At 41.5% G+C, this 20,773-nt stretch overlaps 1 protein-coding gene across 1 annotated transcript in view; it reads left to right on the top strand.

Annotated features, from left to right (window-relative positions):
- The window catches only part of LOC137257672 (probable G-protein coupled receptor CG31760), a 154,141-nt gene that overhangs the window by 55,147 nt on the left and 78,221 nt on the right, over nt 1-20,773 (top strand). The window contains exon 2 of the mRNA XM_067795033.1: nt 6,208-6,391. Coding sequence (XP_067651134.1) covers nt 6,208-6,391 — 184 coding nt within the window. The remainder of the gene's footprint in view (nt 1-6,207; nt 6,392-20,773) is intronic.

The raw sequence follows: 20,773 nt of genomic DNA, 5'->3' as shown, positions 1-20,773 counted from the left end.
TTCGTTTGGACCTCACAGGCGGAAGAACGGTGAATATATACCGTGAATAGAAAAGTTAAGCGCCCCAAAGTTTTAAAATAGGCTGGCGCTTAACTTTGTTTTATTCTTGGTATATACAAAGACGTTAACTCCGATATCGGCAAGAATCTGTTTTCAGAGTAAAGGATATTATTTTAGTGGCCATCGTTTTATTTGAACGGCCATCACTGTAACGCACGGGAATTGCCTCGTATAAAATAGACAGATCCACTAGGAAATAGCTGAGAATCATTTGTTACATATTGGTAGCATGAGTCTTGAAACCCACTCCACTTGTTCCCGGTGGGTATTAGGTCAGGGACTCTAAGGTGAAGGCAAAGAAACATTGCCGAACTAACACTTAAAGGAGATCATACAGTTTTTATGTCTGTCTGTATTTTTATTTGTTTCCCCATCTCCCGCCATCTTAGCAATATCCCTGCCAACTCTTGGCCCTGGGGGTGACACCAGTTGTGTTTTCTCAAACGTTGCACCCATATTGGAATCGAACTGGTTCCTTCGATGACGGACGAACGCTTGAACCAGTAGGCAACTCCACAGTTGGCGTTGCAAGTCGCCTAGGTATTGGTTTGGTGGTTTAAATGGCTGCTGTGTTTGAGTGGGTTTTAGTTTTTGAAGAACAGAAGCCTTCAGAATGTCATGCCCATTTAACCAGGACATGGCCTATGGATTGATTGTGGATTGGTGTCAGAGGATTTATCCAGCTGTGGGCAGGCGGGTAGCCATGTGGTTAAAGTGTTCGCTCGTCACGCCGAAGACCCGGGTTCGATTCCCCACATGGATAACGTGTGAAGCCAATTTCCGGTGTCGCCACCGTGATATTGCTGGAATATTGTTGTAAGTGGCATAAAACTCAACTCACTCACTCACTAATTTAGCGCTGTCCTCGAACCTCAAGAGCCACCATTTGTTTCCCTCAAACAGTTGCGATTATTTAAAGCCCTTAATTCTTAAGTTTACTGCAATATCGGAATCATCACTTGCTCCAGCCTCAGACAGCGCGTTTCTGTCATCATGGCGATGCTCTCGCTATTGACCACTAATTTCACTCGTCCATGTTCGACTACTTCCAGTCTGCGTGACATCCTTAACTGCCCCAATCCCTCGTTCAGCTTCATCATGTACCAGTACAAACTGCAAGTCAGTATTCTCTGCTTGTTTTCCAGAAAATCAAATATAGTATAAACCAATCGATTTCTCACGGCCATCGTTTTAACGCACGAGAATAGTCTCGCATAAAATAGACAGATCCAGTCGACATTCTCTCTCTTGGTATATTAAAAATCGTGATGATAATTTTAAACTTACTCTGCAAAGCTGTGTGAACCGCTCGCAGCACCATCAGAGACGTCGTAGAGACGCGGTGACAGACTCACGGAGCCAGCGTGTCCCAGGGGAACATGCTGCAACGGCAATGCGTCTAGCGAAACGTCATCCTATGTCAAGCAGTCGACGATTACATAGATACGTAGACAATCAAAGAGGCCAGAAAACCTGCATAATTGATGACAGGCGAAAATAGCTCTGGACTATTTTTATATATAAATTTTAGCTTAGGAAATTATCACCAAATCATATCACGTTTGAAAAACGCATTGCAAGGTTAACATTTGTGCCTTGTGTTATTTTAAGTAATCATGTCTGTGGCTATACTTTGCATTCTTTCTTAAAAGACGACAAAACGTCGTTGTTGTTTATATTTCCTTTGCCTGAAACGTTGTGTAACGAAGCAGCAAGGGTGTATATATTTCATATACATGTATAAGATATTTATTACTAAGGTTTTTGAGTTAATTAGACATCTCACCTGCCTTTTGTAAAATAGGTGAGCGTTCTGTGAATGTTAATTTGTAAATAAAAATATTTGTTAAACACAATTTTCTGGCTTTTACGTGATTTAACGCTGAAATAACACAATTATTTATTTTAATACAAATGGAAAAGAAGTGCATGATACAGCTACAATCAAAGTGTTTTGAGTTTTTAACGGGTAAAAGAGTTTTCTAAATTTCCGTTGAGAGTTGCGTCCCTTTGATGTGTGTAACATCTAGAGTGACGGGTTCGGATCCCGATTTGTCTTCGAGCATCCCTCCCAAACGATAAAAGTGAAATACAATTTAAGGGCTCTCAATTATTTTTCAGTCTGAATTATATTTCAAACGATTTTTGAATAATGTGATATCATTTTCGTCTGACAAGTCACATGATTCTTAATTTCGATTCCACAATGCCTGAGGAAGAAAAGATTTATGAACCAATGAAACATATACATAGATAATCAGTGTTTAATTCGACAAGCACTGCAGACGACAGAGCGCGTCGAACTCGATCTCCAGAGCTATGATATACGAGATAACCCGTTTTCAGGATGATGGGATCAACCTCTGCGTATTATGACACTTTCCACAGTAGCAAGATAAAGTACCTCTGTGCATTCGACTAATTGATTAAGATTGATACGGTTGCTCAGTCTCTGGGCTTGAAGATCTAACCATATACCCTAAGGATCACCTCATATCATTTCATTTCGAGGCTTCGAGAGATGGGATATTCTTTATGGAAACCCCCATCGATTTCATTGAATGTCGGTCTAAAGAAGTCACAACTGGACCTCCATTGCAACCCCTTCCTGAAGCATCAATGCAAGACTGTCTTGAAAAATTCATAGAACGACTTGAAGCATTCATTACAAGAAGCAATTTGTTGCGAATTCTCCAGAAATATTTTTTATCATTATTTTTCGACGATACATTTTTTCGGAATAATTGCATACATTAATATGAATTGGTAATATCGATGCCCGTGACTCCTATGCTGAGTTTATATATGTAAGAATGTTGTCTCGAGCGATGTACATTAATGAAATTTGGATATTGCCTCGTATTTCTTTTTCAAGATTACAGTAATGAAACACGTCACTTGTTACCGACCTTTGCATACTGAGATTTTTTCGAACATAGTTAATAATAAGTATTGTCCTAGAAATAATTAACTGCCTTAATAACTGAGCTTAAAGAAACCAAACAAACGTGATATTGTCTGCCGAGAGCATTGTGACAGGCTCTTTCACGTCAATTCATATTTAGGAGCATAGTTTCTATTGTGAAAACATATTATGGTTTTGCAGCTGCAATTGAAACAAAATGATAGTCTGCCATGAAAATATAGAATGGGGTGTAAATTTTTGATGATGAGCCTATACTAATTCAGTGGCCGAATCATCTTTGTTTAGGATGTTATCATTATTTCGTACGTTCGTTTAGCGATGCCGATCCTCATTTCCAGTTAAGAGTTACGTCCCTTTTGAAGTGCCAACACCAGATGCCATCATTCGTAACTACTCGTGTCATTCCGGCAATCCGGAAAGAGACGAGTAGTTACAAATGCAGAAGTCATAAGTTCAATTTCCATCCTTTACCACTGACTTTAATCTATTGTTTGGCAGTCAGTGAATGTGAGAGTTAATAATCTGTGGGGTTGATCTTGTTTCTTTACAACATACAGAGTCGTTGCATTATTCAGAGTGTCATTGGACGTGTCTGTTGTGGCGTCTGTACATTGTATTATTTTCAGTGCAGTGGGGAAGGCCATCGCCAGAGCACAATGTTAAAAACAATGTGTCATATTTTGTTTTTAGTTAATACAGTGGACATACAATTCAAAAACGTTAACAGACATTGGGGCTTATGTAGTTCATATAACACATCCGCTAAAACCCAGGCAACAAGGACGATCACAAATAACATGACAAAACCGGATGTTTTACAGAATAAAACCAATCTCGTTGACTGTTCCATTAATGGATGTATAGTATTCCCAGAAATTATTGAGAATCATGTTGCGTCATGTAACTCATTACGTTTATTAACTTCTGGCGTTTTACTTACATAAACATGTTAAAACATCATCCTTTTACAGTCTCAGTCTTGTTTTAGTACTTTGTTAGACCTCCTCGCTCAGCAGTGCATGCCTGAATACGCCTAGGCACACTACCCATCAACGTTTGTAGGTAATCGTGTGACAGGGTATCCCAATATTGGACCACCTCGGCCTTCATATCTTCAATATTTCTCAGTCCCTTTTGGTTTATTCTGTCCTTCATGACTCCCCACTCATTCTCAGTTGGGTTTAGGTCTGGGCTGTAACTGGGCCAGTCTAAAACTTGAACATTTTCGCCCGACAACCACTGTTTTGTGTAGCGCGCAGTGTGTTTTGGGTCATTATCATGCTGGAAAATCCAATCATCTTCATACAATGTTTGTGCTGTCGGAAGAAGGTGACCATTTAGAATGTCAACGTATCTTTCTTTTGTCAAGTTTCCCGTGAAAACACACAATGGCGTCACTCCGCGAGCCGATATGCCACCCCACATGTGAAACTTCGGGCTATGTTTTGGTCGCTGGTAGATAGGTTTGACAGTATCTTTGGTCCAAATTTTCACACAATTAGGGAAAAGCCAAACAGAACTTTCATCCGAAAAGAAAACAGTATCCCACTCTTGATTTTCATGAGCCCGACACCAGTTTAAACGTTTTTCCTTTTGTGCATCTTTCATCAACGGCGAGGGAATTCCACGTTTTTTCACCCAATTAAGTCTCTGTAATTCCTGCCAAACTGTTTCATTGCATACCTGAGGACTTCCTCTGCTAATCATTTCATTTCTGATGTTCTCAACACTTTTCAATTTGCCCCTACTCACAATCTGCCCAAGTCTTCGGCGATCCACAACACTGAATTTCCTAGGCCGACCTGCCCCTGCTTTGTGCTCTATCCCGGTTCCTGTTTGAATATTCTTCAAAGTTCTGTATACTGTAGACAGAGGAATACCATGTCTACAAGCTAACACTTTAGCATCAGCCTCACCCCTTTCAAAATCATCTAGAATGAGCTTTCTTTTCTCTCTTGCTGTAAATTCTGCCATGTCAACACAGGAAGCCGTCTGCTCAGACAAGGGAGATAACTCTTGACGTAATGAGCTGCCTTCTAAGCCTTCAAGAGTTGTCTCCCTTATTTAGTATGCTTAGTGCATAGTGAAAGCCCTTTTTCCAACCTTAGCATCATAAGAAAAAAAACAAAGATTTTCTCAATAATTTCTGGGAACACTGTATGTGGTAGCAAGACTGCTATGCAGTTTCACACAACAGAAAGATTCTTCACTCAAAACGTGCCACGTACGTGTTTCGTTTACACGTGGACCAGGTGTCATCACAGATGACACATAATTTTCACCGTTATTTATGTCCGAATAATCGAGTCTGGCCATTGCTAGTCGTTGGTGTTAATACTGACACAAACCGCACTTGAACAAGACACAGTTTCAACATTTTCAAGGCCTTATATCAATATGATATAACGAGTATTATAAAGATGTTGAACCTTTGGCGATACACTATCTGGTAATGATGGCAAATGTAATCACCTTCGTTCAGTTGATTCGTTCTGTCTTCACGATGGATCGCTCCTGTGATACGTTGCCATATTGATTCCAAATGTATCCTATTTGTGGCGTCTCATCCTCTATAACAGCTTTTTGTCCAATGTGAGATCTTTCTTTTCCTTCAACGTTGAAATTTCTCTTTTATTTTTATTTCATTTTTAATATCCATCTTCATCGTATGTTGGTTCGTTTGATTCCTGTAAATGTCCAGGCTCCTCACATGAACACGTTTAGAGTGCCTTATATTTGTCTTCGCATCTTTAGTTTAGAGATATTTATTTTTTACACTGTTTCAAACCTTGGTACAGGTGGCTGGGGTCTGTGCTCAACTAACTGATTCATCGAATGGTATTTGGTTTGTTTAAACAAAAAATGTGTGTGGATCATAAACTCAAGTTAAAGCGCACTCCTTGCTACATATTACTGACGCGTTTGGGTCTTAATGAAGGATGAACCGTAAAATAATTTTACAGCAAGTGAGTGAGCCGGTTTAAAGCCGATTCGACCTATACTACGGCGTTTGTAAAAGAGCCCGGAGTTATGCCGATTTTAAACATTCACCACCTTTGGTAGAACAGGTGCATTGCTGGAAACATTAAAAAGTCTTATCAGAGTGCGGAATCGAACCCGTTTCTGAGCAAGGGGTCAATCCAGAGATAATAGCGGTGCCTTGGACGTTTATTAAGACTTCGTGCAACTTGTTTCTTGAAGATCTATTTTGGCTGTTTCAGGCACTGAGCAATGGCGTTACAACCAAACAACTCACGGGCCCTTCCTGAACGACAGCGTCATCACCGTGACGTACGGGGACGGTCATTGGAGTCTCCCATACTTCGACTGTGGCGGTGGGGATATTTGGATGATGACGTATACTGTGCCTTTTTTTGGATACAAAAATGGAAGTTTTCATTTCAAGTGAGTAGAGCTATTTGTTGTATATACACTTACTTTATTAGATCCAGTGCCTGTATCAAGAAAACACCTTGGGCGGTGGGATAGCCTAGTGGTTAAAGCGTTCGTTTGGCACGACCCGGGTTCGAGTCCCGATATGGGTACAATGTGTGAAGCCCATTTCTGGTGTCACCTGCCGTGCTATCGCTGAATATATTGCCAAAAGCGGCGAAAACCAAACTCATTCACTGACTAATTCACTCGAAGGATTCCTGGGGGTACTGGGTGGTCAAGCGCTTACTTGGTTGCATGTCATTGTATCCCACTTACGTAGATCATTCATGACGTCAGTCACTGGATTGTCTGGTCCTGACGTCTTTATTTACATACCGCCGCCTTATAGCTGGACAGCTGAGTGCGGTGATGAATCACAAACAAACAACTGCCTATTAGGCATTTATCGTTTTTCTTGGCAATTTTGTTGTCAACAATAAATGTGGCATCAGTCGACAAACAGTAACCTTTTGGGAAAATAAACAATTATGTTATCAACAATGAATGCGGTACCATGCGGCAGACGATAACCTTCCGGGAAATTACATGAGTAGATGTGTTATGCCTCGGGCATTACATGCTGACACTTTTTGCGATGATTTGAATTGGCACTGATTGTGACAGATCTATTCATTTAATTATCGCAGATATTTTATCTTTCACGCCCTGTGATACAATAACAATAATCTGTCCGACACAGGCAATTATATGCAGTAGACGATCTATTTTCACGTCACTCGTGTAGTTCTTCAATTTCACTTAAATTTCAATAAAAGTGCATGTGGCCTGTTGGAGCGGGGCATAACTAAAAATACTTCCGTCAAGGCAAGTGATATTTTTCTCACCTGTCCGATCCAAATGATTTCTGCAATTCAAGCTCCTTACAGCGAAACGGCGTCGCTTAATGTACATTAATATTGATTTTTGATGGATGTAATGCAGTGGAGCTTAAACATTTCCGCCCGTCAACTAAGGCGACAACGAATTGCCTCAAAACACAAATCACTGTATCATTCACACATTCCTCCACTCCGTACGTATAGCACCTACCTGGGGGTGAAAGGTCCGTGGTTTGATTGCTGCGCCATACCTAGCATTTACAAAATTGCAATCAAAGTTAATTGCAGATAAAGTCTAAGCATGCTAAGGCGCATGTAAAGTCATACCCGATTCAGGAGCAAAAGCCATCACACAAGTCTCTGTGTCGCCACTGCTATTTCAGGAGTGTCGTATGGCCAAACCGTATCCTCGGTGGATGTAAACTTCATGTTTGATTTTTTTGGGCTTGTGTGTGATTGAAATGTCAAACATAGTTATGTGTCACGTGTACAGCCCACTCAGAGTCATTTCTTCAGACACGCGAGACAGACACATTTTACGTTCGATCAAAGTATGAAGCATTACAATGGCTAAATTTTCTAAAGTGACAACGAGGGCAGTGTATTGGGACATGTGGAAAATAGGATCTGCCTCTACCGTTAATGTCACTCACTGACAAACACTTGAGCTCCCAATGCATCGCAGTACGTACCTGCAACATACCAACCGTTTCACAAAACTCTCGTAAGCCCGAGATCTCGTAACTTTTCTCGCAGTATTCATACTTCCTGTTACAGTATGGTACGAACACTACGAGAAATGTTACGAGGTCTTAGGCCAGGGCCCCGTTTCACAACGGTAAGTGAAGTGAGTATGGTTTTATGCCACTTTTGCCAATACTCCATCAGTCTCACTGTGAGTGACGAGCGAGCGCTTTAACCACTAGACTATCCCACCGCCTCTTATTGTGATAAGAGATCACGGCACCGCTTTTTATTTTCCCCCATAAACCTACAGCGTGATAGAACTGGTCTTTTGTTCATAGTGGTGCCTGTGTCGGAGAGGGTGGGTAGCATAGTGGTTACAGCGTTGGCTCGTCAGGCCGAAGATTCGGGTTCGATTCCCCATATGGGTATAGTGTGTGAAGCCCATTTCTGTTTCTGATGGCCCGGCCGTGATATTACTTGAATGTTACTCAAGGCGACGTAAAACTAAACTCACTTACTCACTCCTGGGTCTTATTGTATGTGTGTAGTTTAACAGACATTAACAGACATTAATGAGAAAAGGGCACTAATGTGGCATTCCCATATTGCTCCAAAGTTAACCTTTCGTATGTGAAATTCTGTCCATAATCTCGTTGCTATTTAAGCTTGTTTAGACGTTATCATCTTGAAGTCTGTTAATAAGGGGATGCTAATTTTGCGCTCGATACATTACACAGGTACATGGTTTCAAGTTACGTGAAACAATTTAACAAACAGTGTGAGAAACAGAAGAGCATCCGCCAGTAGTTGGAGCGTATAGTTAGCGTTCGATTCAGCGTAACATCCAACCCAAACACCGTTAGAGTGAGTGAGTGAGTTAGTTTTACGCCGGTTTAGTAATATTCTATCAATATCAAGACAATGACTCCAGAAATGGGCTTCACACAGTTCACCCATGTGGGGCATCGAACCTGGAACTTCGTCGTGACGACTAACACTTTAACGACTAGGCTACTACATCTCCCTTAAACGACGTTATTGGTGGAACTTGATGTTACCTTGCCTCTCGGAATTACTGCATTCAACTTAAACAGCCACATAGACGCTCGTTCTCTAATCCACCCCTGCGATATAAAGTCACTCGCTCATTATTGGCAAATATTCACAGGCATTTTTTGTCAGTCCGACTCCCTTTAAATAACTCAGTATTAAAAATGAGGAACTTGTGTACAAAATCTTCTCACATCGATGCATCATAAAAGAAAGAACAACCAGCTTATAGTTTTATTTTACGATTGGCAAAAGGCTGAAAGGGTGCTTCAGCATGGGTAATGTGATTTCTTACTGTGCGCCGTACAGCCTACAATTAGAAATTCTTGTCTTTGTGATAAAATGCGCCGTTCATATAAACATCAGATGCACTGTAGGGCAGGCCTCATTAGTTGCAAGAGAAGCTCATTTCGGCGTCCCGGCTGTTTCTCTGTGTCATGCAATACTTTAAAATCATTTAGTATTCTTTTTGTGAAAGAGCGATTTTATGACGAAAAAAGGCCTAACACTTAAAGTCCATTCCGAGAACATGGCAATCGATTGTTAAGTGAAAATGAAGTCCAGTTAAAATAATTCCTACTTGTGTCTGGTTTTATATTACACTGAATGGCAATTTCAAAATTGAACAAGGAGCGAGGTATCTCCTTGTTAAAGGGAAACTGCTCGTTTGGACGTGAACATGCATTTAATAATGTTTTTTCCGTTGTATCTCGAACATCGACGCTATATAACTAATATCCACAATGACAGCGCTTTGACGGTGAGGACAGCAGATTGATCTACTACGTGGCGCGCATGCGCAGAATCGGGTTGGATTTTTTTCTGTTTGGTCTAATGGAAACGAAGCGAAAACTCCTTACTTCCGTTCTCATTTACAGACATTTTAAACCTGGAGCTGAAATAGCATATTGGGTTGTTTTTCATTAAATGGAATTTCAGGGCGAAGTAGATCTCTGTGTGTGGTACTCTGTGAAATGATAATTAAAGAAGAGTGCAAATACCAAATTCGGATACCCTGATCCTTTGTCAGTACATAGCCATGTTTACCTCCATTTCACACCATGGTATTAGTAAAATAATAACAATAATTAATTCGTAACATCTTACGGAGACGTGTGGTAGTGGTTAAAGTGCTTCCCCTGGTTCGATTGTCCACATGGTTGCAATATAACCAATGTAAGCCCATTTCTGTTGTCCCCTGTCGTGATATTGCTGGAATATTGCTTAAAATCGCGTGGAACTCACTCACTCGTTAGTTCACGTGTAATTTTCATGATAGTGGCTTCGAGACGGGCCATCATCGACGCCAACAGAAGGCATCCCAATAGTACCAACTGTCCATCTGACCAGTTTCTGTATGTTGATTCGGAAGAGTTGCGAGGGTTCGAGAACTCTTACGAAAGTAATTTGAACAAGACCTTTTACATAACGTGCAAGTATATCGAGGATTTGAATATCGTTTCAAAGCTGTACTAGCCAGTTCATGAAGGTCCCGTGAAGATCCAGGGTAGAATGACCTTCAGCAACCCATGTTTGCCATTAAAAGCGACTGTGCTTGCCGTAAGGGGCGACTAACGGAATCGGGTGGTCAGGCTCGCCGACTTGGTTGACACATGTCATCGGTTCCCAGTTGTGCTGATCAATGCTCATGTTGTTGATCACTGGATTGTCTGGTCCAGGCACGATTATTTCAAACCGTCGCCATATAGTTGGAATATTGCTGAGTGCGGCGTAAAGCTAAACTCACCCACTCACTCATTATCACTTCTTTTGGCACTTGGTTCAGCAATTGATGGGATCAGAGAAACAGCCACGTCTTTCTCATATACAGTAAATAGCGACGACAGTGATTCGGTTGTTTTGTTGTTTTACGCCGCGCTCTGCAATATTCCAGCTATATAGCGGCGGAGTGTAAATAATCGAGTCTGGGCCAGATAATTCAGTGATCACCAGCATGAGCATCGATCTATGTTGTTGGGATACGATGACATGTCAACCAAGTCAGTGAACTTGACCACTCGATCCCGTTAGTTGCCCTAACGACAAGCATGGGTTAGTGAAAACTAATTCTACCCGTATCTCCACGGGCCCCAGTCCGCGAGGCATCGTCATTTACGCGAGTCGAAATCGTAACCATGGACTTCTTATGAATATGGAGATATTTTTGTTCCGCTTTTACCAAACAGAAGTCCTTAAATTGGTGTTTTGTGTTTTCCGGACACGAGCCGCTTTGGTTCAATTCATTTGGATACACGCATAGAAATGGGATACTCCTTAGCGTCTTCGCAATTAACTGTTGTTAAACAGGAGTCTAAAGACCTGGAACCAAGAAGCTGCTTCGACGCCAGCAATGAGATGCCATGACTGTCGTGACATTGTTATTGCAACATCACTGAATGTTCCGGCAATTGTAGTGTTTGTTTGACGTCAATGATGATATTTGTATTACAAGGCAATGTCTTGGATCGTGTTTAATCGATAAGGGTTGAAAATCTGCTATTCCAGAAAATGTGATTTGACCACCAGTGTTATCCGAAGTAATTCAGCTGAAAAAAAAGACAGATCTTGATCTTTGTCAATTACAAGTGACAGAATGTATTGGGATTACTGTGATATGTAATAAGCGGCAGTGGAACAGGACTGATGATGTTGATTATGATGATGATGATGGTGATGGTGGTGGGGGTGATGATGATGATGATGATGATGATGATGATGATGATATGCATGCGTATTGACCATTATAATCATCATCATCAAGTCAGACATCACATGCCATCTACACACCCACGACACAAACGCTGCTACATTTCCACACGGCATCATTTGCAAAGTTGACGGCACAGAGACACCGAAGTCTGGGACGCACATACCATTTACCACGCAACTACTCCTGGATGATAAACACACGCCCTAATACAACCCAAACACGCGTCTGAACGAAACACATGCCGTGAGTAGGAACAGACTGTAAAATAATACCGTAAATACATGCTACGTCCACTCGAGTATTCACCGGACATACAACCTGTCCATGGTATCACATCACGTTTCACGAACAACTGTTCCGAGACAAATGGTCGGCATTCAGAGCCTGTCATTATCTTTGTACGCGAATGTCAATCACAGCCATTGTCCGGGAATGTACATGATACTGTTTCCGCATCCATAGCTGTGATTATTCGTGTGGGTTTTGTGGTATATTTATGAACCAATAAGTGTCACACTGATTGAAATGTGGCTTCGTACGGCATAGGATCTGCGTAGGATTTGTGTGTAATGAACGGGAGATGCTAATTACATTATGAACAGAACCCTCGACGTCAGATACAGAATTTGTCCACATCCTTCGTACTTTTATTAATCCGATGGATCATATTTCGTACGACAACTGTGTTTGTTAAGAGTTTGAGATTTTGTGTTAATTTTACGTGTTTTCAGCTTATCGAAGAATACACACAATGTCAGCAATTCCGCATATTCAGCTCTGATGACGTCACTGTTCTTAGGGGGATCCGGGAATTTTCAAAGGGGTTTACACGCACGCACACATTCACACACGCACACATACACTCTGCTCCTTTCGACTCCGCCAGTGTAAAACATGAACTTCAACTAGGTGTTTAGTCATTTTCATTTTTACTAAATACAGACAGACAGACAGACAGACAGTGCAGACTCAGTTATTTACAGACTGCCGCCATATAGCTTGAATATTGCTGAGTGCGGCGCAAAGCTAAACTCACTTACGACTGCGATAGTGGGCCACGTGACAATATATTGTTTTCAAACATGAACGTGTTTGTTTCAAAGGGTTTGCATGACAGCATACGGGATCGTAAGAGCATACTAAACAAAGACAGGCTAACAACACAACTGGAAATAGTTTTTCACTTTTTAAGATACTTCCTCGACGAAAACGAACCATGCTGCCGTGCATTTTATAAAACACGCCCAGATTCGCAACAAATAAACACATGACCCGGGCCCATATTCTCGATACGTTCGTAGCCCTAAAGATTCTGGATCATAACCAGTGTGTTAAGAATGGGCTTAATAAGTTCCTGGAGCTACGAACATTTCGAGAAAAGCTAGCCAGCGGCGGATCTAGGTTTATGAAATGGTAGGGGTTGCATACACAAATCATGAAGTCCAAATGTTACTGGGTGCGATGGGGGTAGGGGTGGGGTGGACTTTTCCTCAGGGGGAAATTTTCTAGGGAGGAGGCGGGAGTTGCACCTGCACTGAGATTAAGGTAACAGATCCACATATTTGTCCTCTGGGAGGATGACATAGATGACATTCTATATCAGATAATCAGGGGCATGTCGTTTCAGCTCGTAATGACGTACCGCAATTTGAGACCTTTATCATCAGAATTTGACCACATATGATGCCCATAAAATGCCAAACGAGTTACGGTAATCCAGTTATCCTCCAATATAATCCCAAGGGCACATGATAATTCATGATGGCCCAGAGTTCATACCATTAATTAATTAATTAACTACAATGTTCAAAGATAACATATTCTCGTTTGGTCTTGGAATATGTTGGCAAACATGTGTTCTGCATTATTTGACAACGTGACAACGAAACATAATATATTGTCTGAGGCTGTTGAACTACTAAAGGGCTTGCAACTTCCGCCAGTCGCTACTTTCGGCTCCCTTTGCGCTCTCCCATTTGCGATGTGCGAGACAGGACCCAGCTTACTTCCGGTACCAGATTTCCGGTGACAAACGTATATTCAAGAACCAGTTCTGGTCTACCAGACTGGACCAAGTGTACAGCCATGCCTGACCGTCACAGCTGGTGACAGTCGTGGCAGTCGGCTTATTTATTTGAGTGTGGTTAGATCAGGACTTTGCGATTCCTGCAAGGATTGTCGTTTCCTTACCGTCATCTGACTACCACGAGACCTTCATTATCACCGGAAGTACCAAGATCTCGCGAAGTACCGTGACCCACTTACAGGCCATATTTTCCAGGCTGACGCTGGTGTTTGTGAACTCCACGATCTGCGTTATGGAGAGGAACATTTATAAGAACGGCACTTCTCTCCGGTACTTCACAAACATGAGGAACCATTATGTTCTAAGCGCCCTGTGATGTGTAAAAGCCGACTAATCTGTGAACTGGATGGTTAGCAGCTACCGTTTTCCCCCAAATGTGTGTCATCTTAAACGTTGTTGGTGCCTGCACATTTCTCGATATACAGCCAGATTTGCAGACGTGTTTAGTCATGGGCATGTCTACACATATTCATTGACACTATTTCGTAACATTAATTCGTTGGTCTGCAAATTCATTAACTCTGAAACGGTGAAGTTCAAATTAGAGGCCTTACACTGATTGAGATAGTGCGCACTGGAGTTCTGTGTAAACGCCAGTTGAATGTCAACGTCGTCATTATCATCATCATCATCATCATCATTAAATTCTTCCCTTTTTCGGGTAATGAAGAAAGCAGCTGACTTGGTAAATACACCCATTTTTCAGATTGACCATCTAATCAAACGCTTATCCAGAAAAAGAGGTGCATTACTCTTACATATTTGATAGCTTTATCGATCAAAAAATCCTTGATATAATAAAAAAACATGAGAAAAAGAACTTCATGACGAACTTCATGACATGCCTTCAAGTCTCACATATACACGTGCTGTCTGACCTTTGCGCAAAAGTAAACGAATTCATTTAGTTCTTTATACTGCATTACCGTAAAAATGAACCGGAACAATTACTCATTTAATACTTATTTAGAATCTGGGCACTTCCTCTTACTCCCTAAACTCAAAGAATTTATCAGGATTAAATAATGAATTTTTCGTTTGAGAAAAAAATAATTAAAGTACCATGGCTTTCGATCTGTACACTTCATTTGTTTTACCGTAACACGACTTTTATGTGGAATTATCTCTTCACATTTTCCCTATAGCGAAAAATCATTTCGGAAATGAAACAACAGCGCTCTTTATCCTGGGGGAAAATTTACTGCGATTCAAGCAAAGACGTCATTTTTTACCTGGTTCTTTTGTCATAAACAGTAGCGAAGCTATTTGGTACTGATAGGGCAAATAGCAGGAGACCTTTCCCGATCATTTAGTCGTGCAGGTCGCCAAATCGGTGAGCATGAAATGAAGACGAACAAAGTCTGGCCATCCAGCTTGAAATTCTACCTCACGAACATTATTTCCTAAACATGTCTTTATGTTGGCGTTAACCCGTCTGGTTGGCGTTCACCGATCAAAGGATACCATATTTAAATGCCAACGTCATCCGAACCCTTAATTGTCGTGCTAAACCCGGCATCAGAATAAAATTGGTTTGGCAGTTCGCATGAGAGATTTCGTTTTAGGGTATGTTCAATAGCTTTTGAGTTGATAAGCCAAATCGAAACGGACAGTGCTATTTTGTGTTTTTGGTTATTCTCAATTTCCGTTTGTTAAGCGTTGATAGCGCCTTAAACAGTTTCCAGAATGCAGTGTCAGTTTTACAGGTTCTTTTCTGTGGACGATGATGACCTTTGCAATTGTAATGCATAACAATGCATTGTGTGAGGTGGCTTCGTGAAGACCTGTTTCGCCTTTATAAACGCAAACTTTGGCAAGAGAGCTGATCATAATTCTTTGGATCTATGCAAAACATGCACACATTTCGACGCGTTAGTGTAAAAGAATTGTAAGGTATTTCTGACTTGTTTGAAGTAACTGTTAATACAATGGACAGTTTGAAAACTAGGTTTGGAAATGCAGGGAAGAGCACTTAGTTTTGAAATGTGTAATCTTATGTTTAGTTTGATCATGCACAAACTTACTCACAGTTTGGTCTTGCAGCAACCTGACATTTAGTTTGAAAAAGAACTCTCTGTAAAAATAACTCACTCACACACCTGATTTATTCTCGTCCCTAATGACAGGAGTGGTCACGGATGGAAATAAACGTGAACTGACTGAGATTTAATCACACTTGTCGACAAATTGCCCAATCATAAAATTTCATTCTTTGCGGGGAATCCAAAAAGTGTAATTTGTCATTTAATTCGAAACAGGATTTCACCAAATGAACCTTGCATTTCACTGATGTATTTTAGATTAAATGAAATTAGATGTCACACATCTGAACAAAAATTCGAAATGAAAGCAACGTTTTGCTAATGCAGTTGCGTCCTTACAACGCGATCACTTGACACAACACCCTCCCTGGTTTATATTAATACACTCACTGGGGCGGTGGAGTAGCTTAGTGGTTAAAGCGTTCTCTCATGACGCCTAAACCCTGGTTCGATTCCCCACATGGGTTCAAGGTTTGAAGTTGTGATATTTCTGAAATATTGGTAAAAGCGGCGCAAAACTAAACTCACTCACTCACACACTTACGCACATATTTGGAGCACTCCGTCGTTCAGACAATACTTTGAGAGTGATGTTTAAGTCACTGTTTGTACAATATGCGCACAACTTCGAGTCAACGACTAGTGATTTCAGTACCAGTACAGCGTTCTGGTTAAATCAAATGTGACCTGTGAAGATCTGGGTTAGAATTCTTCTTCACGATTTCAATACCGTTTCAGAGCTGTAATATCCAGTTCCTACTGAAGATCTTGTGAAGGTCCAGGGTAGAATAGGCCATCAGCAACACATGCTTGCCATAAAGGGCGACTAACAGGATCGGGCGGTCAGGCTCGCTGACTTTGTTGACAAGTCATCGTATCCCAGTTGCGAAGATCATTGCTCATCCTCTTGATCACTGGATTGTCTGGTGCAGAGGATTATTTACTGACTGCCTTCATATAACTGGAATATCCAACAACCAACCGACGAGATGAAGATGGGTTATGGCAGGAATAGACGAGTTCGCTGGTATATTTGCTAAATCGTCAATGAAGGTGCAGAGATTGGAATCTACTCCTGTGTACTGCAAAAACTTACTCACCCCACCCTTTCAGACCCGAATTACATGGCCTTTAGCGGCCCATGCTTGTCGTAAGGGGCGACTAACGGGATCTGGTGTTCAGACTCGGTGAATTGATACGTTATCGTATCCCATTTGAGTCTATCGATGCTCATGCTGTTGACCACGGGATTGTCTACCCCATACCCCATTCATGTGGGGCGTTTAGCAACAACAAAACACTCACTCACTCACTCACTCCACTATGTACTCTTCCTCAATGCCAGTTACAAGCTGCAGTTAAATCTGCCTCATCATTGCAAGGAACACCTACTTCACATCGGCACCGTTTCAATGATCTCACACAGAGAAGATCATTAACAGAAAACTGATACATACAAACCATCCCCTTATTGCGTTCCAAGATCGGTACTGGTCTTTTAGGTGGGACTGTTAAGGAGTGGCTCAATGTAATAAAACCAGTGTCGTATTTCCATCGTATATCTTACGTATACAATGAAATATGCATGAGACCCCCTATCACTCGAACCCAATAACCCGATACACGATTTGCCAGTGCAGCAAGGATTCCTGGCCCGATTCTCCGATCACATTGCAGCCTCGTTGTTCACCATGGTATTTGTGCGTGCTGCACGAGCTAACTGTGCCCGAAGCTCTCAAACTATAGCCGCATGTCGAGCAAGAGATATACGCCTAATTTACTGATCAAAGACAATTAATTATTTATTCTCCGAAGAGGCCGTAGACAAAGCGAATACACAATGATGTTACGGGAGATATCATGAACAAAAATGCTTGATTTTTTTCAATGCAAAAAAAACCCCTAATTACATTTTCTATTGTGTGATTTTTTTAAAAGTAGTTGAGGTTGAGGGGTACCTAGGGTTCCAAAGCTGATATGTGATATTTCTAGTCAAGCCGTTTCAGGTTTTGTGCTGCATGTTTTAGTCGGAAACAGTTGTCCTACTGCCATTACCAATGCAGTCTTAATGCAGTCTCCGTGCAGACTCGTTGACCCGTATTATAAACAATCCTAGATTTGGGAAAATACAAGATGAAACTAGGAACCGGATATAACACGTATCGGAACGACCAATTACTGATATTGGCAACTGTAATTAATTGATTTACATAACCTATTATCAGATCTCCCCGTTATTATTTTCTCATTACCATGTAGCAAAGCCTGATTAAATAGATATTCCCTAACGACTAACCGAGAAATAAATACGACCTTCTAAACAAAAGAGACTGCCGAAGCTGGAGGATTATGTTGAGCTGGAAACAAAGTTGGACGTCATTGAGACAGACCCTTGGGAGAGACTGCATGTACACACTCAGTGAAGAGGAGGATTTTGCCAATAAAACTACAACAATAGCTTTTCAATAGAGCCATTGAACTAAAGGTAACTAAGTCACGGATGATGTAGACTCGGCGACCCGCGTTTTAGCGAGAAAGCGTTTGACACGAGTATTCCGACACTGATTGACCTGGAGAAATAATTTAAGACTGAGGTCGACAAATGAGTAATTGAAGGAAGACAGGTTTAACTGTTTGGGACAGTCAATTTTGTATGATGGAGGGAGAAAATGTCATTGTGTACGTTACAATATATTTACATTGTTCTGCGGGCCTCCGGGCGTTGTATATGAATACACTCTGTCTGACTACCTGTCTTGCAAAGTTCAGGGAGCGACCTGGGATTTTTGTTTGGACACACTGATATAATCATTGATTTCCCAGGACATGTTATATTCAGAACATTGAGTTCAAACATGACAAACTATCATCATCATCATCATCATCATCATCATCATCATTTTGAGACCATGCAATATGCCCATGACAATCTAACACCATCGTCATTACCACCACCCCCACCATCACTACCATCATCACTACCATCACTACCACCACCATCACCACCATCACTACCATCACTACCACCACCACCACCGCCGCCATCACTACCATCTCTACCACCACCACCATCACTACCATCACTACCACCACAGCCATCACTACCACCATCACTACCACCACTACCACCACCACCACCATCACTACCGTCACCACCACCATCACTACCATTTCTATCACCACCATCACTACCATCACTACCACCACCACCATCACTACCATTTCTACCATCACCACCATCACTAACATCTCTACCACCACCACCATCACCAACACTACTACCACCACAACCACCATCACTACCGTCACTACCACCACCACCATCACTAGTACTATTACCAACATGTTCAGAACATCTAGTATGTCCATGAAAAACATCATCATCACGATCATCATCATCGTCATCATCATCATCATCATCATCACTACCCATCATTTTTGCGAACAGATTATATTTAAGATAACTAAATCGCATCCTGTTCCAATCGCTCTATTCTCCAGTATGGTATAATAGAATCAGTTCTGTTTAGAAAGCCTTTAGAATGACTACAATAGTGCATCGGTGTTTAAAATCGATATCGGTATCATGTGCAGTAAGTGAGTGAGTGAGTGAGTTCATATTTATCGTCACATCGGCAGAATTGCAGCCATGATAGTAATAGTGTCATGTGAAAGGAGTTAGTGTTTTTGCTACAGCATGGTTATGTTTGTTCGTGAGGTAACGCTCCAGGTCCAGCGTTCCAGGTCCAGCGCTCCAGTAATCAAAATTCCCATGATCTACTTCACCACCTTTTAAATGGCGGATGTGAAATTTGGTGTTTAAAAGCAAATTTTGATTTGTGTTATTGTCCAGATAAATACCATGCGCCGTGGTTTACTTGTGTGAGTGAGTGGGTGGGGCGGTGGGTGGATGAGTGAGTGAGTGAGTGAGTGAGTGAGTGAGTGAGTGAGCAAGTGAGGTTAATTTTATTCCGGAAGGAGACACCAGAAATGGGCAGATTGCATTCATGTAGGGAATTGAACCCGGGCCTTCAGCGTGACAAGCGAATACTTTAACCACTTGTCTACCTCACCGTCCCTGACTGATTAATGTTCCTTTATCGGGTTGCGACTGTATATGACGGCCACGTTGATCATATTGCGTGAATAATACTGGGTAAAACTATGCTTATCCTGTAATATACATATAACATTTGTGTCACTTACGGATAGGGTAGAAACTTTGTTCCTTACTATTGTCGACAATAGTTTTGACATAACAGATGTCCAGTGACAATGTCGCTTGATTTGATATCCTTTGAAGACCAACTCTCCGCTTAATATGCCTAACTGTCAGTGTGAGTGAGTACCATTGTTTTGTTAATGCCACACAATGATTCAGCCCAGTGGTACAAATGTTTGCCGTTGATAACGGAAGCCCGCATTCGATTCACGTACTCACACAAGCCCTAGAGACCCGTCAAGGTCCGGGGTAGAATAGACCTTGAGCAATCCATGTTTGCCAGAAACTGGATACGGTGGTCAGGCTCGCTGACTTGGTTTACACATGTCATCGGTTCTTAATTGCGCAGTTCGAATCCCATGGTGTTGATCACTGGATTGTCAGGTCCAGACTAGAATATTCATAGATCGCCGCCATTTAGCTAAGTGCAGCGTAAAGCTCAACACGCTTATTCATAAGCTCTGGAGACAAAGCTCGTTCTACAAAGCTCTGAAGCGACCGTTACTCCGTACACAAATAGACCTCAATACAGGCTCTAGTCTTAACACTACACTTGTTTTGTACAAAGGCACCTAGTTTTCCTGACCCAGTCGTGATGGTTGTTGATACAAGCGACTGAAAACCTAACCCAGTAACTCACGCACTGACAACAGACAGATGAAACTGCAGAGCAAAGTTTCTTTCTCCACCGGTTTCCAGAACTTAAAACTCACTGT

Source organism: Haliotis asinina, chromosome 12 (genome assembly GCF_037392515.1).
Source record: "Haliotis asinina isolate JCU_RB_2024 chromosome 12, JCU_Hal_asi_v2, whole genome shotgun sequence".
NCBI classification, from domain to species: Eukaryota; Metazoa; Mollusca; class Gastropoda; order Lepetellida; family Haliotidae; genus Haliotis; species Haliotis asinina.
This window is presented reverse-complemented; position numbering and strand designations above follow the sequence as displayed.